A 19,868-nucleotide genomic window follows, 5' to 3' on the forward strand; every position below is an offset into this window, starting at 1 on the left:
TGGTTCAAGAAGTCAGGCACAGGGGTTTCAAGGAGGAAAATAAAGGGGCTACTTTCTACAACTCTCAAGGTTAACACCGTAGCAAATAATTGATACTCTTCATTTAAGAGAAAAGTTGTATCAGCCTACTGAACCTAATTATAGAGATTACAATGTATAACCATACACAATCAACCACAACCCAAGTGTTTCTAGTAAGTGCCAGTGAATATATTATTTTTAAGAATTTATACAATTCTTACAAAAGAAAAACAGGGTTGCCTGAGTGGCTCAGTCAGTTAAGTGTCTGCCTTCAGCTCAGGTCATGATCCCAGGGTCCTGGGATACAGCCCCCCCATCAGGCTCCCTGCTCAGCGGGAGCCTGCTTCCCTCTCTCCCTCTGCCTCCTCCCCACTGCTCATGCCCATGCTCTCTCTCTCTCTTTCTCTCTCAAATAAATAAATAAATAAATAAATCTTTAAAAAGGGGGAAAAAACAATAGAAAAACAACCATTTAGGGCTATGGTGACTGTTCTTAGAGACTCTTCTAAAATATGCCCCCCACCTTTTAAGAGATTTTATTTATTTGAGAGAGTGAGAGATAGATTACAGAGGGAGAAGAAGAGGAGAAGCAGCTTCCCTGCTGAGCAGGGAGCCAGATGCGGGGCTTGATCTCAGGACTCCAGGAGTATGACCTGAGCCAGAGGCAGACGTTTAACCCATTGAACCACCCAGGTGCCCCTCAAATATGCCTTGTTTCTAACAAGTGATTTTTCTTTATATCTAATCACTGACTGACTTAGCAGCCTGTTCTTAAGATCAAGCTGCAAAATCTTCTAAGGGGTGTTGGTAAAGACATTACTTCACTAACAAAAGTTGCAATCACATAGAAACATAAGGCAAGTTTGGGGGTTCCATTTTTGTTTTTGTCACCTCAACTTCAAGGAAGGTTGGAAAACTCTGAGCAATCTTTATCAATGGCACACAGCAATCATTAGCAGCATCCGTCCACCCACCCTCCTTCCACAGGTATTTTATATTTTCTAGTCTTCGTCCCTCCCACAATTCCCCTTCTCATTCCCTTTTCCTTGAGTCTGACTCTTCAGCCTACAGCATGGGCACTTTTACAGATTTAGCCTTCCTGTGGGACTCAAGGCTTAAAAAAAGTTTTCTCCGGGACGCCTGGGTGGCTCAGTTGGTTGGACGACTGCCTTCGGCTCAGGTCGTGATCCTGGAGTCCCAGGATCGAGTCCCGCATCGGGCTCCCGGCTCTGCGGGGAGTCCGCTTCTCTCTCTGACCTTCTCGCTCATGCTCTCTCTCACTGTCTCTCTCAAATAAATAAATAAAATCTTTAAAAAAAAAAAAGTTTTCTCCAATATCTGGCAGAGTAAACAAGTACATTAGTAATTGGAAAAGATCCACCACCACCAACTGCTTTTCCCTAAAAGATACAGTAGGAAATATATTTTATAAACCCCACAATTTTACTTTATTAATGAAAAGCTATCCTTTAACAAATAGTTCTGCTTTTATCAATCACCAACATCATTATTATTAGCAGGGTCTTCATTATGATGTTTAAGTGGTCTACATGCATTATTTCATTTAATCTTCACAATAAGCCTCAATATGCCAAATGAAGAAAAAACTGAAGCACAGAGGGGTTAAGTAATTTGCTGAAGGGAAAATTACAAATAAATGGCAGAGTTAGGATTGAACCTAGAATTCTCTGACTTTCAGCTTCTTGCTAGAGTGTGTTACTTTTCTAATTCTCTTACAGTTTTATAACTTTGATGTAAAAGGTCTATTATTAATTCATCCAATAACTGAATTTTACTGAACATCTGGCATTATGGTAGGCAATGAGATAAAAATAAAATCCAAAACAGACTGACATTATAAAATCACAAGAGCACTATTAACAGTTGAATATATTTAACACAAGCATCAATGTTACTTATAAATCAGTCTGAACTTGGTGGCTGAAAAGATTTCTGGGAGATTTCTATAGTAAAAAAGACCAGAAAAACAGTTACTTTCGAAAGAGAGGTGCTCATTACTCATTCACCTCCCTCTTGTTTCTCTATGTTCCCACAAAGGCCTAAGGGTTCTCACAGTTTTTCAGCATCAGTAACATTTTAAACAGTAACAGCAGTGTATTTCTGAGAAGAATCAGAAATGCTCCCAGATGAGATTTCTGGACTATGCAAACATTAACCAAAATTACTATTATAATACTAGAAAAAAAGCATGCCTTATCAACATGAATGGTCACCTGGGAAGAGTGCAGATCAGAAAGAGTGCTGTAAAAGTGCTGGGAACTATGATTGTACTTAAAGATGGTATGATCATGTTCTACCACTTACCACTTTCTAAACCTTGATTGATGCAAATTATTTTACAATTTAAATATTTTTGTTTGAAGCACTGGCACAAACACAAACACCAACATTTTTAAACTTTAGTTCTTGGGGCGCCTGGGTGGCTCAGTGGGTTAAGCCGCTGCCTTCGGCTCAGGTCATGATCTCAGGGTCCTGGGATCGAGTCCCGCATCGGGCTCTCTGCTCGGCAGGGAGCCTGCTTCCCTCTCTCTCTCTCTCTGCCTGCCTCTCTGTCTACTTGTGATCTCTCTCTGTCAAATAAATAAATAAAATCTTTAAAAAAAAAAATTTTTAGTTCTTGCTACTTTCGACAACCTGTCTTAATCTCTTAACTACATTTAAAACTTCATATTATACATGTGGCAAAGGTGATTCTGATGCCTTGGTTTAAAATTTCAGGGCGCCTGGGTGGCTCAGTGGGTTAAGCCGCTGCTTTCGGCTCAGGTCATGATCTCAGGGTCCTGGGATCGAGTCCCGCATCAGGCTCTCTGCTCAGCAGGAAGCCTGCTTCCCTCTCTCTCTCTCTCTCTGCCTTCCTCTCTGTCTACTTGTGATCTCTCTCTGTCAAATAAATAAATAAAATCTTTAAAAAAAAAATAAAATAAAATTTCATAAAAACATCTTAAAGTACCTTTTAATAGAGACACTTTAGCAAGAGGTTCATTTAAGTCTTGCTCATCCATTTGGGCGTCTGCACGGGACAAAAAAAATAATTACAAATAGTAATCAGCTCCATCTTCAAGCTATCACTATCAAAATAAATAAATGAAACTTATACAATGATCGTATCTGGATAGTTGAAATTAATTTTAACAATATACCCAAGATTCAAGGGAGAAACTTCAAAAATGGAGATTGCTTTTCCCCCCAAACATAAACTTTGAAATCTCCACCTACATTAACCTGCACACCTAAACTGCTCAGCCAGTAACAATAACATCTGTAGATTTGCAAACATTAGGTTATAACTTACCTGTAGTGTCGTCACTACTTTTTTCCTTGCTCGGACTCAGAGTATCTGACAAATCAGATTCTTTTGCTTTTGCCTGGTTTTCTACCAAGAAAAAAATGAAAGTAGAATCTCATTACCACTATATCAGTAAAACTGCTTTAGGCTTTGAGTGCTCTAAATCTACTGATATGCAAAATACTTTAAAAATTAACTGAGGTCACTGACTCTCTGACTTCTTCACCACTCTAGTCCAAAATGGAATGCCGGTTATTACACATGGCTCATATTAAATTATAATGAGGATCATGTCTGCTGTGCAGAGGTCTGGGGCTTTTGTCAAGGCTGTCCACTGGCCAACTAGAAACAAAAATGAAGCAAGCTTTGCTAAAATATTCAGAGAACTGCAACAAATATAGCAAAATTCCAAGACAATGTGGACATTGTATGAAGACGATGCAAGGAAATGGCTCTTTTATATAAAAACACTAGTTAGGTTGCCTTAGCAACAGTTATACTCAGTAATATTTATATTTATATAAGACTCTAAAATCACAACTATTATAAAAATGACATTTAAAACAAGAAAAGCAACAGCCTTTTATATCTTAAAAAAATATAACTGTACCTGAAGCACACCGAGAAAGACTTTAAAAAAGAAGTTTTGTGATTATTTACAAGTGGTGCGCTGCCTGAGCCAATGAAGGCATCCTAGGCCTCGTTTTCAACAAGTTGCTCTCAAAACTCTTAACTATAAGCCCGGCAATTTATTAAAGATGACTGGCAATTAATTAGGCTGTAGATTCTTATCTATAATTGTACACCTGCATGTATTATGGCATGCATTAGAATAGCATTTAGAGTGATGGTCGTTTCTCTCACCAAATCTTATAGCATCTCCCCATTCTCCACTAGGTCTAAGCCAAACTTTACATGCCAGGATTTAGCTATAATTTGGTCCCTACATTAATTCACATATGAGCTCTGTTTCAGTCAGGCTAGCCTCTTTACAGGGCTGAGATATGCAGGCTCACTATCATCTCCAATTCTTTGCTTGAATTGGTATTTCACTAAACTCAATGACCATTCTCTCTGCTTGGCCTATTCATTCTGTGAGATACAGCTTAAGCCCTACCACCTTTAAGGAGTCTTCATTTCTCCAGCACGCTGCTCCTTTTTACTGTATATTCTCTGTGTCCTATGATTTTATAATTAATAACCTATTTTATATCATTCTATGTATATTTATGTATCTTATTTCTTTAGTTAGATTATAAATTCTCTGAGTATATGATTTTTTTTATAATGTTATAGCTGTTGTTTGAGGTAACAAACGTCAAAAACTTAAATTATATAAGAATGTTCACTGCAGCATTGTTCATTATGGAATTGAAAATACTCAAGATATATTCCTTACTATTAAGTAAAAATAAAGGCTGTTAAAGAGCAGTATGTATAGTATGACTCCAGATTGAAAATAGCTATATATTTAGCTATGAATTTTCAGCTGTACATATTTATTCAAGCCTGGAAGGATCCACAACAGAGGTACTTACTGTCATTTCTGGAGGTTGGGACATGGCAGATACTAACTTCATACTGTCATACATTATTTGAAAATTTTTGTTAATATATATTGTTTTATAGCCAATTAAATCAAGAGATATCTTCCAGGGGCGCCTGGGTGGCTCAGTAGGTTAAAGCCTCTGCCTTCAGCTCAGGTCACGATCTCAGGGTCCTGAGATCGAGCCCTGCATCAGGCTCTCTGCTCAGTGGGCAGCCTGCTTCCTGCCCCCTCTGACTGCCTCTCTGCCTTCTTGTGATCTCTCTCTCTGTCAAATAAATAAATAAAATCTTTAAAAAAAAAGAGAGAGAGAGAGAGAGATATCTTCCATTTTAAAAGTGATCAGAAACTAAAACCATTAATTAATATTAAAATATATTAATACAATATTAAAATATAACTTCTTACAGCTATTCCATTAAGAACATCCCTAGAATGTGTGGCTTAATTTGTAAAATAGGTGATAGATTACAAGAAGCCTTTTGCTTCTTTTCTCACTGCCATTTCTAGTCGAAGTCCAGGCCAACTGCTGAGAGAGACACAGCTTAGATTAGAAATGGAGTCACTGACCATAGAGACCCATGGGAATCCAATCTATGACTTCTGGTGCATTCAGTGTGCTATAATCAGACATTTCTGAATGTTCCAGTTTTAATCACAAAGTTACAATCTCAAAGAAGGCAGCCTAGTACATCTAATCTATACATAGATGGAAAAGGAACCACTCTAGGAGAATTAAAAAATGACTCTCTTCTGATTTTATTATTTTTGGCAATTTTATGATCAAGATATTAAGGTAAACCAAGAAGAACATATTTTCAAAAGTATTCTTCTGGCTTTGAAGGAACTTTAATTTTATATAGAGAATATTAGCCATGAAGGTAAAATTAAAGGTGGGACCAAATCTTCCATCAAGATCTTACTATAATATAAGTCCCATGAGAGCAGGGATTTTTGTCTGTTTTGTTAACTGCTATATCCCCATTGCAGAGAACAGTGTACAGCACATAGTAAGTGCTCCAAAAAAGAGGATGTTTGAAGGCACAAATCTATTTTGAGTAAGAAGACAAGTCAAATCATGTTCTATCATTGGTATGTCCTGATAATACATTATTATATAGAGGCAAACCAAATCTATTCAAGAATGAAACATAGGACAAAACAAATGAGAGAGTATCTCTTTTCAAAATACCCATTCTTTAGCTATGAAGTGGCACCCAACTTTCTTGTATCAAAAAATCCTTGCTGGTTGATTTTCTATGCAGTACTTAATCACTAAGATATATACCAATAACATATGGAAGGAAACAGAACAATAGCTACCAACATTCATACCAAAACTGTTCCCAAACTGGAAAGTCTACAATAAGGTGACTATTTTCACTAGGTCTCTGAGAACACATAATGATGGATGGGCAAAACAAACATTCTAGCCACAGACCACTTCCTACACCAATGGAACCATTAGTTGGAAAGAAAGCAAGAAGGGTCATGAGAATTAACATTTGTCAAATACCAGAATGCTGCTTCTTGCTTTATAAGCAACATTCATTAAATTCCTACAAATTCTGACAGTTAAATATTGTCGATTCCACTTTACAAATGAGGAAACTAAAGTTTAAAGAATACGTTGCCTGAGGGCATATAGATAGTTAGTTAGTGGTGGAACCTAGAGTTGAAACCATGTTTTCCATGGTATTCTTTCTACTTCTACCTAAGGCTGCAGTAAACACACAATGACTGGTAGCTGAGTTAGGGTTTAAAAAGAAAGTATACGCAACCTATGATTACATTTTGCACTAGGTGAAATACCTGAAAGAAATACTAAGACTTATAATACCTAGTAATTGGCAATCTCTAGCAACTGTTATTTTCAATACATAAAAAAAAAAAAATTCTATCAAAAACATCATCCAGGAAAGCCTTTTAAAAATAAAACAACTTAGCCAAATCCTAAAGAAATACTTTATAGCCACATATAAAGCATTTAAAATGTAATGTTTCTCAGGCATCTAACTTCTTACAAGGATTAGTATACCTCTCCGTACATTAACTGTGAGAAATGCTTGTAAAATGTTGATTGCTGACAGAGAAATCTCTGGGTATATAAAACTTAGATCTGTATTACCATTCTTAAAGGATGTATTTTATTCACTCGCATGGACTTACTTGCTGTAATTTATTTAATAAATGCCTTCATTACTGGACATTTATGTTTTCTTCTTTTTGCTTTTAAAGCATTAAAGCAAATACCCTTGCATATTTGTCCAATTTGTTTCTTAATATAAAAACCCAGAAGTGGAATTGCTGGATCAAAATGCAGGCTCTTTAAAGCTTTCAACACATATTTTATAGCCAAGTTTCAAAAGCAAATCAGTAAAGATGGCACAAATCTTTTTCAATAATGACATCACATAATTTCAAGCAAATATATTTTAATTCAGAATGCATTAAATAGAAGAATTAAAGTAGCAAGATATTTTTTTAAAGGACTGATTTTTTTCCTAAGGCTCTACTTTCACTTTAGTGTGCTGGCTATTCAGCTCATCTGAACAGGTATTTGGGTGGTGAAGTAAAAGCTATGTTAAAATCTGTTCTCATCTCACTTTAATTAGATGAAATAAATTGCCACATGTACTAAAAATAGTTCACTGCTCTGAAACCCAATGCCTGTTTGCCAGAACAATATTAGTGATGCATATTCTATGCATTCTTTCCCCAAATATGGCATCTGCCATGCACAAAATTCAGAATGGAAGCCACCGGATACTTGAAATAACATTCTCCTTTTAAATATTTTTAAAAGCCAAAATGGATCCAGTTGCTTTCATAAAACAGAATGTACTGAAATCGAGTATTCCAAACTTTTATCACTCATTGTTTTAACTGACCAAAAAGATTGTGAATTTACTTATAAACTTTATACTGGTAGGTTCTGATGAAAGTCCTAAAATGATAATGAGCATATCACACCAAACTTATTTGCCCTATTTCCCTAATGCGTAACAGTGACTTGACAATATACTGCTTTAAAACACACTTTTCTTCTCTGACAACTGTAACAAAAGAGAATTAATAGAATAAACTATTTCAGACAATTTTAAGACTACCCATTATAAATATAAGAAGACGCTACATAAGCACTTTTGTTTAAATCAAACTGATATGCCAAAAATTAAGAAAATATTAAATTTCATAAGGAATATTATGGTACGACAATCACAGAAGTAGAACTAAAAGCATTTTTCACCTGTTGTTTCAAAAAAGATTTACATTGTATTTAATTAAAATTTTATATCAAATATAACAAATACCAAATATCAAAGCTGAAAATAATGCTAGAAATGAGAAAGACTGAAACACATCTTTTAAAACCCAACGAAACCAATTTAAAGCACTTAAAAAAATACATGTATATACCCATTTAAAAAGAAACTTTCTAACTAAGATATCCTTCTTAAGACAGAACTCCCAACTATTTCATATTGTATGATACTGTTACTGGATTGCCATCTGGTGAGCTATAAGAAATAAATTGATGGTTAAAATACTATGACCTTGGAAATGTACACTAACCTCCATTATCCTAAAGAGTGGTCAAAACCCACAGAAAACCCCAGAAAACCCACAGAAAACAAACCTTTTGAAAGCTTTGTTTCTTCTACCACTTTGGTTAGATGCCCCTCGACGATCAGCTTCTCTGCCAAAGAAAACAAACGTTACTATCCAAGCCCAAACCGAGTAGCATTTCCCTGAGCGGGGCAGTGTAACACATTCCATGACCAAATTTAAAGATGATAATATTACTCCCATGACTAGGCTTGTACAAAAACCTGAAGCTGGAAGGAGAACTAAGAAAACTCAAACTATAATAGAGCAATGAGATTAATGAAGAAATTTGGAGGTATGGGGACTATTTGTCTTTTGTTTTCATTAGTTTTTACCTTATCTAAAAAGCTTAGACCTTTTTAAAAAAAGGACTCAGAACAAAGAAATCCTCTTTAAATCAAGGATATGAAGTTGAAATAAAGGAATTCTGAGAAAGTATTTATTTAAACAAAGAAGCACTACAAATTATGTTATACCAATAGTTTACTTTTCCCCATTGATACAATTTAGCAGAGATGTATATATGACATGCTTCAGTAAAATGATTCATTTTTAAAGATATTAAAGCAAATACTGTTTTGTTTTATAGGGGATTCTCTATAAATGTATCATGTAGCTTCTTTATAATTTATTTAAATTGAGATCTCCATATTCTACATTTCATTGACAAGGATATCTATTCTGTATATCCCCTTATTAATCCTGTATGTCAGTTGGTCTCCTTGAATTTATACTTTTGCTGTATGTGAAGTCATTTCTCTATTCCTTCACTCTTCAAGCCAGTGCACCTTGGTTTATGCCCACCACTCAATTACTGAAAACTGTTCCAAGATCACTATAACCTCCTCTCTGCCAAAGGCCATGGCTCCTTTTAGTAACTTTCATTTCATATAGGCTCTTTGTGGTGTGTGGCACTGTTTGCCCCTGCTCCTTAAAATCTTTTTTTAAACGTCAAAGTAATAAATTTAGATAATTTTAAAAGGCAGTCCTACAAGATATATAATGTAAGCTGTCCTTTCCATCTTCTGTCCTACTCTACTCCATTCTTGAAATTTCACTTCCTAGAATTGTTCCTAGAAGCAACAATTTTTTTTTTTTTTAAAGAAACAACTTTTAATTTCAAGCCATTTCTTCTGGTATTTCCATTTATATTTCTAAATAAAATACTGCTATTTCTTCATTTTTCCATTTTAGATACTATTTACTGACAATCTCTTACAGATGACTAAAAAAGGACTCAATAGTACTTTTTTACTATCATCCTCCCAAGAGAGTTACATTTTGTCCACCTTTACTCAGTATGTGTATTATGACTATTATTTATATTTGAATCATATAATATGCTACAATTATATTTTTCTGCTTGTACCTTCTTATACAACATGTAGTGATTTTTGGAGCTTGCAATATCTTGTTTTATTTTGCTAACTTTTTATATATCTATCTTAAACACAGCCCGAGTTCTTTTTTTTTTCCTTTTGCCCAAGTTCTTACAGAACCATAAAAACTTTCAATACTGTCCTGTCCAATGTATCAGGTAATCCATTATATTATATATCCCTGTCTGTCCCTTCCCCCAACCCCTGCTCCAGTCTGGGCTATATCCAAAATTCCATACCCCCAGAATCCAAATGTTTCTCATCCTGTTTTATTTCCTTGTTTTAGTGTAACATATCCTGCTAGTTTCCTGAAAGGGAGATGACAGAATGTTGACTTTGACTCCTTTGACTTTGTTTCTCTTTGTTCCTCTGAAAATGTTAGTGTTCTATTCTCACCTTTGACTGATGGTTTGACTAGATACACAATTCTACAGGAAATAATTTTCCTTCAAAATTTTGAAGCATTTTTCCACTGTCTTCTAGTTTCAAATGATGGTGAGTCCTGTTCCTCAGTATGCATGGTAGATACTTCTTCTGCTCAGCAAAGCCTGTTGTGCTTGTCCTTTCTGGGCACCTGGGGGACTGCATGTTCCAAACACCCTAGTATTAAGGACAGTCCACATAACTGGTTCTAGCCAGGGCCAAGGCATTTAAGAAAGAGTAGTAGTTTTCTATACTTCTATCCTCCCCCCATTCTAGAAACCATGTGCTGAGATGGCATAATTCTTTATCTTAAGATGGTGAAGGCTCCGTGAACTTAAAGCTCTGAATAACAACACGGAACAGTGTTCTCTCCTCCACCATGGACATGTAGCATGAGTGCAAAAAAATATTTCTTTAATTAAGCCATTTAGATTTCAGAAGTTTATTTATTGCTATATTATAATTTAGTTTATGACTAATAGACTATGAGATCCTTTGTTTCTCTTTGGCAATTTTCAGAATCTTGTCTTTATCCCTGGTGTTCCTAAATTTCATATATTCAGAACATGGTCTTTTTCTTTCTTTCTTTTCTTTTCTTTTCTTTTTTCTTTTTTTTTTTGAGGTGAAATTCACATAACAGAAAATAATCATTTTAAAGAGAACAATTCAGTGGCATTTAGTACCTCCACAATGTTATGCAACCACAACCTCCACCCAGTTCCAAAACATTTTTACCACCCCAAAAGGAAACCTCATGCTCATTAAGAACTTACTTCCCATCCTCCCTTCCCAGCCCCAGCCATCACTCATCTGCTTTCTCTCTGTGATTTCCTATTCTGGATATTTCTTTCATATATATATATATATATACCCCATCACACAATATGTGAATTACTGTGTCTGGCTTAGTGTGTGTATTCTAAAATATACTGTTGCATGTTCAGTGTATCCTTTCAGTTTAGAAGCTCATTATCTTCAATTCTGGGGAATTATTTTCTGTTCTGTTTCACTGATAAATTCTTCTTTTTTATTCCTCCTCTTTTCCCCCTCTCTCCCTTCCCATACTCTGGAAATCTTATTATTCAGATGTTAGATCTCCAGGATCAGTTCCTTAATTTTCTTAAATTTCCTCCCCTTTTTTTCTTAAATAAAACCTCAAGCCAACTCTTGTCTTTTGTGTTGTATTTTCTGGAACACTTCCTCTACTTTCTCTTCTAACACCAACTCAAAAAGATATATGCACCCCAAGTTCACTGCAACATTATTTACAGCAGCCAAGATCTGGAAACAACCTAGGTGTCCAATGATACATGAATGGATAAAGGAATTATATATATTAATCAGCCATAAAAAAGAATGAAATCTTGCCTTTTGGGACAACATGGATGGACCCTCAGGGTATTATATTAAGTGAAAAAAAAGACAGAGAAAGACAAATACTATATGATCTCACTTACATGTAGAATTAAAAAACAACAAACTCACACATACAGAGAACAGACTGGTGGTTGCCAGAGGCAGGAGGCGTGGGGTGAGAGAACTGAGGGGAGGGGATCAAAAGGCATTTAAAAAAAAAAAGGCCTTAGGCATAATACAGGACACAAAAGCAGTATGTGAAAGGACAAATAGATTTGACCTCATATAAATTAAAATTTTCTGATCAAACTCACTATAAATACAGGTAAAGAGCCAGTGACAGATACGGAGAAAATATTTGAAAAATAAAGAATAGATAAAAGGTTATTCATTCATTCATTCATTCATTCATTGAACAATTAATTAGAGGGTACTACTATGTGCCAGATACTCTCCTAGGTGCTAAAAACATTAGAATGAACAAATGACAACATTCCTGCCCTACTGGTTCTTACATTCTAATGCTATCATCACTATTGAAATAATAATAATAATAATAATTATTATTATTATTATTATTTAAGGTTACATTCTTAAATCTAGTGGCCTGTAATTAAGTAACTGAGGAAAAGGGGCAGCTGGGTAGCTCAGTCAATTAAGCATTTGCCTTTGGTTCAGGTCAGGATCTCAGGGTCCTGGGATCCAGCCCTGAGTCAGGCTCCTTGCTTAGTGGTGAGTCTACTTCTCCCCCCCCCCCACTCATGCTCTCTCTCTCAAATAAATAAAATCTTTAAAAATTTTTTTTAAAAAATAAGTAATTGAGGAAAAGAACACTTTAAAAAAACATTTCTGGGGGACATGGGTGGCTCAGTCAGTTAGGTACCCAACTTTTGATCTCAGCTCAGGACTTGAGCTCAGGGTTGTAGGTTTGAGTCCCGCACTGAGGTCTATGGTAGGCCTGGAGTCTTCTTAAAAAAAAAAGTTTCTAACCACTGCTTCTCAAACTTGGAGTAGACACCTCAATTCTTTGGGAGCACTAAAAGTCAGAGGCCACTCTGTGACTCAGAAGAGAACCTCCGTGTAATCATAAATGCAGGTCTTCAAAGAACCATTTGACTTGGTATAACTGAAAGATAAAGTAAAGGATTTTCTTTCTTTTTAAAAACTCCCTCTTTTTGAGGGATATTCTAGAGAGATAATTGTTCATTTTCTATTTTAAAACCATACTTTAGAAAAAATTTTATTCATTTATTAGAGAGGGAGAGAGAAAGTGCACATGCACAAGCGTGAGGGGAGGCAGAGCAGGGAGTGTGATGCAGGGCTCATTCCCAGGACCCTGAGATTACCACCCCAGCTGAGGGCAGACACTTAACTGACTGAGCCATCCAGGGACCCTAAAGCATACTTATTTATTGTGGAAAATAATATACAGAAAGGGACACAAAACACAAAGGTATAGGCTAATAATTTTTTTTTTAAAGCAAATGTTTATATGGCTACATCTCAAATCAAGAAACAGAACCTAACCACAACCCCCTAAAGCTTCCCACAATTCCCTTTCCAATCAAAACCCCATAGAGGTAACTACCATCTTGACTTCATGGTATTTAATTACTTGCATTTCTTTATAGTCACACTATCCAAATGTGCATGACTAAATAATATAATTGTAAGGGTTTTGAACTTCACACAAGTGGAATATTACAGTGAGTATTCTTTTGTGTCAGCCTTCTTTCATCGAATATGCCTCAGTGTGTATTTCTCCATTTGCCTACTAAAGGACTTTTGGGTTATTTCCAGTTTTGAAGTGTGAATAATGCTGCCGTGAACATTCTTGCGTTTGCATACGTTATGCATAGGCATTTCTATGGGAACCTCCCAAGGGGTAGAACTGATGGGCACAGTAAGTTTGACATTGGAGAACCATCACCTAAGCATTTAGTTTAGTCAGAAAACATTTGATAGAGTTGCAGAAACTGTCAAATGTGGTCAAAGAACGAATAGAACAGAACCAAATTTATTTCTTGGATGATAAAAGTAAATTATGTACTAATTATATTACTACATGGCACAAAATAAAAATTAAAAAACAACGCATTCAAAAGAAGTAGAAGCAGCACAGGTATACCTACACTGGATTAAATTCTTTATGCTAAAGAGCTACTTTCCTCACATGACAGCTACAACCAGTTGAAAGCAGAACATAAACTCAAACAGCACTACCAGATACTTATGCCAGCTGCATAGGGGTCTTAACTGACAGAAGAGAAGAGCAGATGAATATAAAAGAACTATATAATGTGTTATTTGTAACAGCCAATCTGGAAAACACCTTAAAGTCTCAAAGTTAGGTTTCATTACAAAAATAATGTTATCACTTGGGCATCAAAATTATGTGCTGGGGAACAAATTTTTTAAATGGCATATGTACTAGTAATTAAAAAGTTAAACAATCTTTAGAATGTCATGAATATGTTACTTTAACAAGAACGATAAACCTCTATCAGTCAGCTTTCACTGCCTTGTGACTGGAGCTAAAAAGGGGAGTAAACAAGTTACTTCAGCAAGAAAGCTCCTACTAACACCCTTTCTAACTTCCCCACCATAACTTTTGGACCTACTCATTAGCATGTATTTTTCTGAGTAATTGCAGGCATTATTCAGAGTGCTTAGTAAATATTATCTCATTTAATGCTCACAATAATCCAATGAAGTAGGTACTACCATCCCATTCTACAAATGAGGTTTAAAGAGGTTATTCTGCGCAGAGTCCCGCTGCCAGTGAGGGACCAAACGAGAATTTATATCAAGGATCCTCTGATCCAATTCTAAACATCATAAATAAAAAGGAGCTAGAGTCACCCAAAAGGTCATTAAAGGGAAATACGGCAAAGAAACTGAGATTAGAATTAACATCAAATACAATCAAAGTAAAAATGAACAATCAGCATTCAACATCAGGCCAACCATTTACTTCCTTCACAAAGTAGCAGTTAACAAAGTAGAAAAAGAACTTTAGAACCTCACAGGGGAGGCCTAACTTTAATAATACATACTTTCACAAGGTTTTATTTCTGCAATATTTTAAATAAAATTAGTTAAAGCAATTCCTGCTATAGAATTATAGTCTGCTATAGTCTGCCTTGTTATAAAAAGTTTCAGAAGCTATGTGTTCTAAAGCCCTGAGAATAAGGAAGAACAAAAGAGAAAAAAATTGAGAATTTTTTTTAGAGCAACAGGCAGATTTTATTTTTTAATTTAACTTCAATCAATTAACATATAGAGTTATTATATTAGTTTCAGAGGTAGAGTTCAGTAATTCATCAGTCTTATATGATATCCAGTGCTCATTACTTCACGTGCCCTCCTTAATGTCCATATTGGTTAGCATGGGGGTATTTCTACAAAAACAACTGAGAATTAAGGACAGACTGAAATTACAGGAAACGAACCAATTTCAAGAATACAGAAACAGATCTTTTTTAAAGAAAGTTACAATCTACATGTCAAAACACTGTTGGTGGGGCGCTTGTGTGGCTCAGTGGGTTAAAGCCTCTGCCTTCGCCTCAGGTTGTGATCCCAGGGTCCTGCGATTGAGCCCCATGTTGGGCTTTCTGCTCACCAAGGAGCCTGCTTCCCATCTCTCTCTCTGCCTGTCTCTCTGCCTACTTGTGATCTCTGTCAAATAAATAAATAAATAAAAATCTTTAAAAAACAAAACAAAACAAAAAAACCCCAAAACACTGTTGGCATAAATTTAAGACTATGTTCCATGCACTTATACAGGGAGAAAACCTGGTAGAAATGCTGGGAAGTTAGCCAACTGGGAAAATGACTGGCATAAACACACACAGAACAAAAATCCTCTCATAGGTCCTAGATTGGACAATCACTCTGAATACAAAGAAATAAAGAATTTAGCAATATCTAGTTTAAATTCAAGAATTTCCTATGGGGTGCCTGGGTGGCTCAGTAGGTTAAGGGTCTGCCCTCAGCTCAGGTCTGATCCCCAGGGTCCAGGCACTGAGCCCTGCATCAGGTTCTCTGCTTAGTGGGGAGCCTTGTTTTTCCTTCTCCCTGTCTGTTGCTCTGTCTACTTTTGCTCTTTCTCTGTCAAATAAATTTTAAAAAATCTTAAAAAAAAAAAAAAAAAGAAAGCATTTTCTTATAATGGGGACATAAGAGCAGAGAACTGCCTTCTCTTCTTTGTCATAAATAAACTGTTCTAGAGAAATAAAAGTTTAAAAAATGAAAATTTAAAAATCTGTTTTGAGTAGAGTACTTAATTAGGCTTATTCCTGAGATTGTTCAGAGGTTGATCTCATAGGGCGACGGAAAGTAAACAGTCACAGAGCAACACTGATTCAAAGCATTACTCTAAATAAGGCAATTTTTATGTGAGAGCAAGTCCCTAAAGAAAAGAGGGAATAAGACAAACATACAGATAATGACTGTAATTTCAAAAGGGGAGTTTGAGGTGGGGAGAGAATTTTTTTTTTTTTTTTACTCAGGAAAAAGAAATAGCAACACATGATATATTAAGAGAATTAGATTCTTGCCTAATAATAAAAACCATTAAGTCTCCTAGTAACGGTGGATTAAGATTACAAAGACATGAAGTTTATTTCAGGGCACTTGTTAACTTAATCATCAAAAGGAAGATGCCTTCTGGGGTGGAGACAGTTTGCATATACAAAGCATACCTCAGAAAGTTTCTTTGGTACCGGGCTGTGATGCTTCCAGCCTCACCAAACAGTGGCAAAAGGAATTAAAAGTGTAGGCAGCAGTCCCGTGAAGGAAGTCTTTCACTCTGTGCCCATGAAGTGAATCTCTACGTCTTGAGATTCTCCACCTTTTACCATTTATCTTTGCACTCAGCATATAAATTAATCAAGTGACAGAGTTCACAGGATACATATGAAACAGATTTAGAGGTACACAATTTGTTAACTCAAAAAGCATCTTTAGCAGAACCCAACAGTCTCAACTTATCTGTTAAGTTTACATGGTAAACTTATGGTAAACCTTGAGTAACTAAAATTTGCAGGGAACATGGATTGTGGACTTCTGCTTAAATCAAACTTCATGCCCAAATCCCCGAAGAGAAAATATTGCTAGAGCTTTTTAGCAAGTTTTATTAAAGTTACTTGTTAATTCTAGATTTTATGTGGTATATTTTTACACAGAAAATTTACTTCACAGCCCTGGAATTATGCAAAAGGTTATATTTAAAACTGTTAAAATCCAATCTCTCTGCCAGGATTAAAAGCTTTTCTCCTAAAAGAGAATTAAAAAGAAACACAGTTTCTTTTACCATAAAAGGAAAACAAATTGAAATGTGTTCCAACTCATTTAATTTCGTCAAAATCACCTTATAAATGGAGACAGCCAACAACTAAATCGTTCTTATGGATTCACATATGCAAACTGAAAAAAAATCTGTTAATATATTAAAAATAGACATGATGAATCCTATGGAAGTGAATTGCTTTCTTTGTTTTTTTTTTTTCTTCTTTTCCAGAGAGAGAGAGCAAAAGAGGAGGGGGAGGGGCAGAGAGAGAGGGACAGAGAGAATCTGATGCAGACTCCACACCCCAGCACAGAGCCCAACATGGGGCTCAATCTCACAGCCCTGTAATCGTGACCTGAACTGAAATCAAGAGTTGGCCGCTTAATCGTCTGAGTCATCCAGGTGCCCCTGCTTTCTAATTTTTAAAACACAAGGTGAATTGGATTATATAACAAGCATGGTAAATAATGAAATCTAGGTACTTAACATGTGCTTTTTAAGAGACTGGAAATAAGGGGCACCTGGCTGGCTCAGTTGGTAGACCATGCGGCTCTTGATCTCAGGGTTGTAAGTTTGAGCCTCATGTTGGGTGTAGAAATTACTTAAAAATAAAAAATCTTGAAAAAAAAATAGAGACTTATAATAAGAATATGAAGTGTCACTTCTCACTGAGTATAAACTTCATGTTCAAAATCATAAATCAACTCAAGATGGCTATCAATGAATGGCAAAAAAGTTTGTGTGAGATTATAATAAAATAATCCAAAATTTTTCAAAAGTTCACTTGAGTATGATTTTTGCTGAATTTGCCTTACTCGCCATAATACTTATTAAACAACAATTTCTATACTTTCTATATTTGTTACAAAATAATGAAAACATCCTTTCTGACAAATCAAACCAGAGTTAACCCTTAGTATGCAACCCTGGCTATCCAAATTTAAGAAGCCAACATATTTGGAAATTTCTGAGATACAGCCTTAATCAAACCCTTGCTACTGGTTACCAAAACTCAGGAACTGAACAGATTCAGGTAATGGACTATATTCCTAGCTACGAGAACTTACAGTCCAAACTTCCTCTGTTTGCACTTTGGGACCCAATGGATTCAGACATCTAGGAATACTTGTATTTTATTTTTTTGTTCTTTGGTTCACTCTTTGTCCATAAGAAAAGGATTTTATATTATCATTTTCCCCTCTGTACCACATTTAACATTTTCCCCATGCTATTACATAGTTCTTATAATTTTATTAGCTAATATCCCCATTGAGAGGCTTGCTGTAATTTACATAACTTTTGCTGTATATCTGAATGTTTACTGGTCCATTTGCCTCTCCTATGACACAATAAAAATCTCCAATCTTTTTCTTTTTTTTTTTTTTTAAGATTTTATTTATTTATTTGAGAGAGAGACAGTGAGAGAGAGCATGAGCAAGGAGAAGGTTAGAGGGAGAAGCAGACTCCCCATGGAGCTGTGAGCCCGATGTGGGACTCGATCCCGGGACTCTGGGATCATGACCTGAGCCGAAGGCAGTCGTCCAACCAACTGAGCCACCCAGGTGTCCCTCCAATCTTTTTCTTAAAGATTTTATTTATTTGTCTGACAGAGAGAGAGAGCGAGGGAGAGAGAGCACAAGCAGTGGGAGCAGCAGGCAGAGAGAGAGGGAGAAGCAGGATCCCTGAGAAGCAGGGAGCCCAAGGTGAGGCTCGATCCCAGGACTCTGGGGTTATGACCTGAGCTTAAGGTTGATGCTTAACGACTGAGTCACCCAGGAGACCCTCCAAATATCTTTTTTTTTTTTTAAAGATTTTATTTATTTATTTGGCAGAGAGAGACACAGCAGGAGAGGGAAGAAGCAGGGGGAGTGGGAAAGGAGAAGCAGGCTCCCCGCTGAGCAGGAAGCCCAATGTGGGGCTCGATCCCAGGACCTTGGGATCATGACCTGAGCCGACAAGGCAGTCTTTAACAACTGAGCCACCCAGGCTCCCCCAAATATCTTTTTCTTAATGTAAGACAAACATCATTCTGTATTACAACTACAGCTAAATATTTTACAATAATATTTTAAAAGATTTTTGCAAATTGTAACTTAGTAAGTCTTTTTTTGGATAGTTCTCTGTTCTTATTTCTTTGGGCTCAAAATACAAATCACAAAAACTTAAAATAAAACTAACTTATCAAAAAATGGTCATATGCAATAAAACAAGTATAAAATCCTTCTAAAGATTTGTATTTTAGACTATATTCTGCTTTTAGTTGGTTTCAGTGGATACCAATTATTTTGCCCCAAATCCCTGTGCCAATGTCCCATAAAAGTGAAATTTCATGATCAGAAGATAACAAAAACACTAATCTTTGCATTATGGAAAAGTTTTAAAGGACAAAGAAATATGATATTAAATAATTTTCCTCAAAATAAATACTTTTATTTTTTAAATAATTATTAAAGTATTTCCTTCAAAATAGTATTAAACTGACATTCAACATCATAATCTCTAAAATGGACAAAATAGAAGCTCTTCTGAAACTATTAAATGAAATTCCAGGTTTCCTTAAGGCATTTCCGAGGAGTATAACATCTGATCCACTGATTTTGTCTGCTATAATTACCAGGTGTGACCCTTAAAAAGCTCAAGTGCTCCTGAGACTGTGTGTGTGAAGAGGAGAGAACCACATATGCTTGCACATCTAGAAGATGAGCTCATGAGCATAAAAACATGGGAAGTCATTCAATTAAAAAAAAAAGTGAACAGGAAGAGGAAAACGCTCAGAAAGTATATTTTATATCTGGTAGGGAAAAGTATAGATGTCATCAATAAATCTTTATTACACATAGTGATCTTTAATTATCACTAAGACGAAAAGAATATCACAACCTCAGGATTTAAGCAGCCATGTGATTTTCAAATAAGAGGAAATTCATGACACTTTCG

General features: G+C 35.8%; 1 protein-coding gene across 32 annotated transcripts in view; it reads right to left on the reverse strand.

The window, feature by feature from the left end:
• Nucleotides 1–19,868, reverse strand: part of SLMAP (sarcolemma associated protein) — a 145,586-nt gene that overhangs the window by 27,308 nt on the left and 98,410 nt on the right. For all 32 annotated transcript variants that reach the window (XM_047691343.1, XM_047691354.1, XM_047691268.1 and 29 more), the window contains 3 exons: nt 8,515–8,574; nt 3,335–3,415; nt 2,993–3,052 (listed from right to left, as the gene is read on the reverse strand). In XM_047691343.1, coding sequence (XP_047547299.1) covers nt 2,993–3,052; nt 3,335–3,415; nt 8,515–8,574 — 201 coding nt within the window. The remainder of the gene's footprint in view (nt 1–2,992; nt 3,053–3,334; nt 3,416–8,514; nt 8,575–19,868) is intronic.

This window comes from Lutra lutra, chromosome 1, assembly GCF_902655055.1.
Source record: "Lutra lutra chromosome 1, mLutLut1.2, whole genome shotgun sequence".
NCBI lineage: Eukaryota > Metazoa > Chordata > Mammalia > Carnivora > Mustelidae > Lutra > Lutra lutra.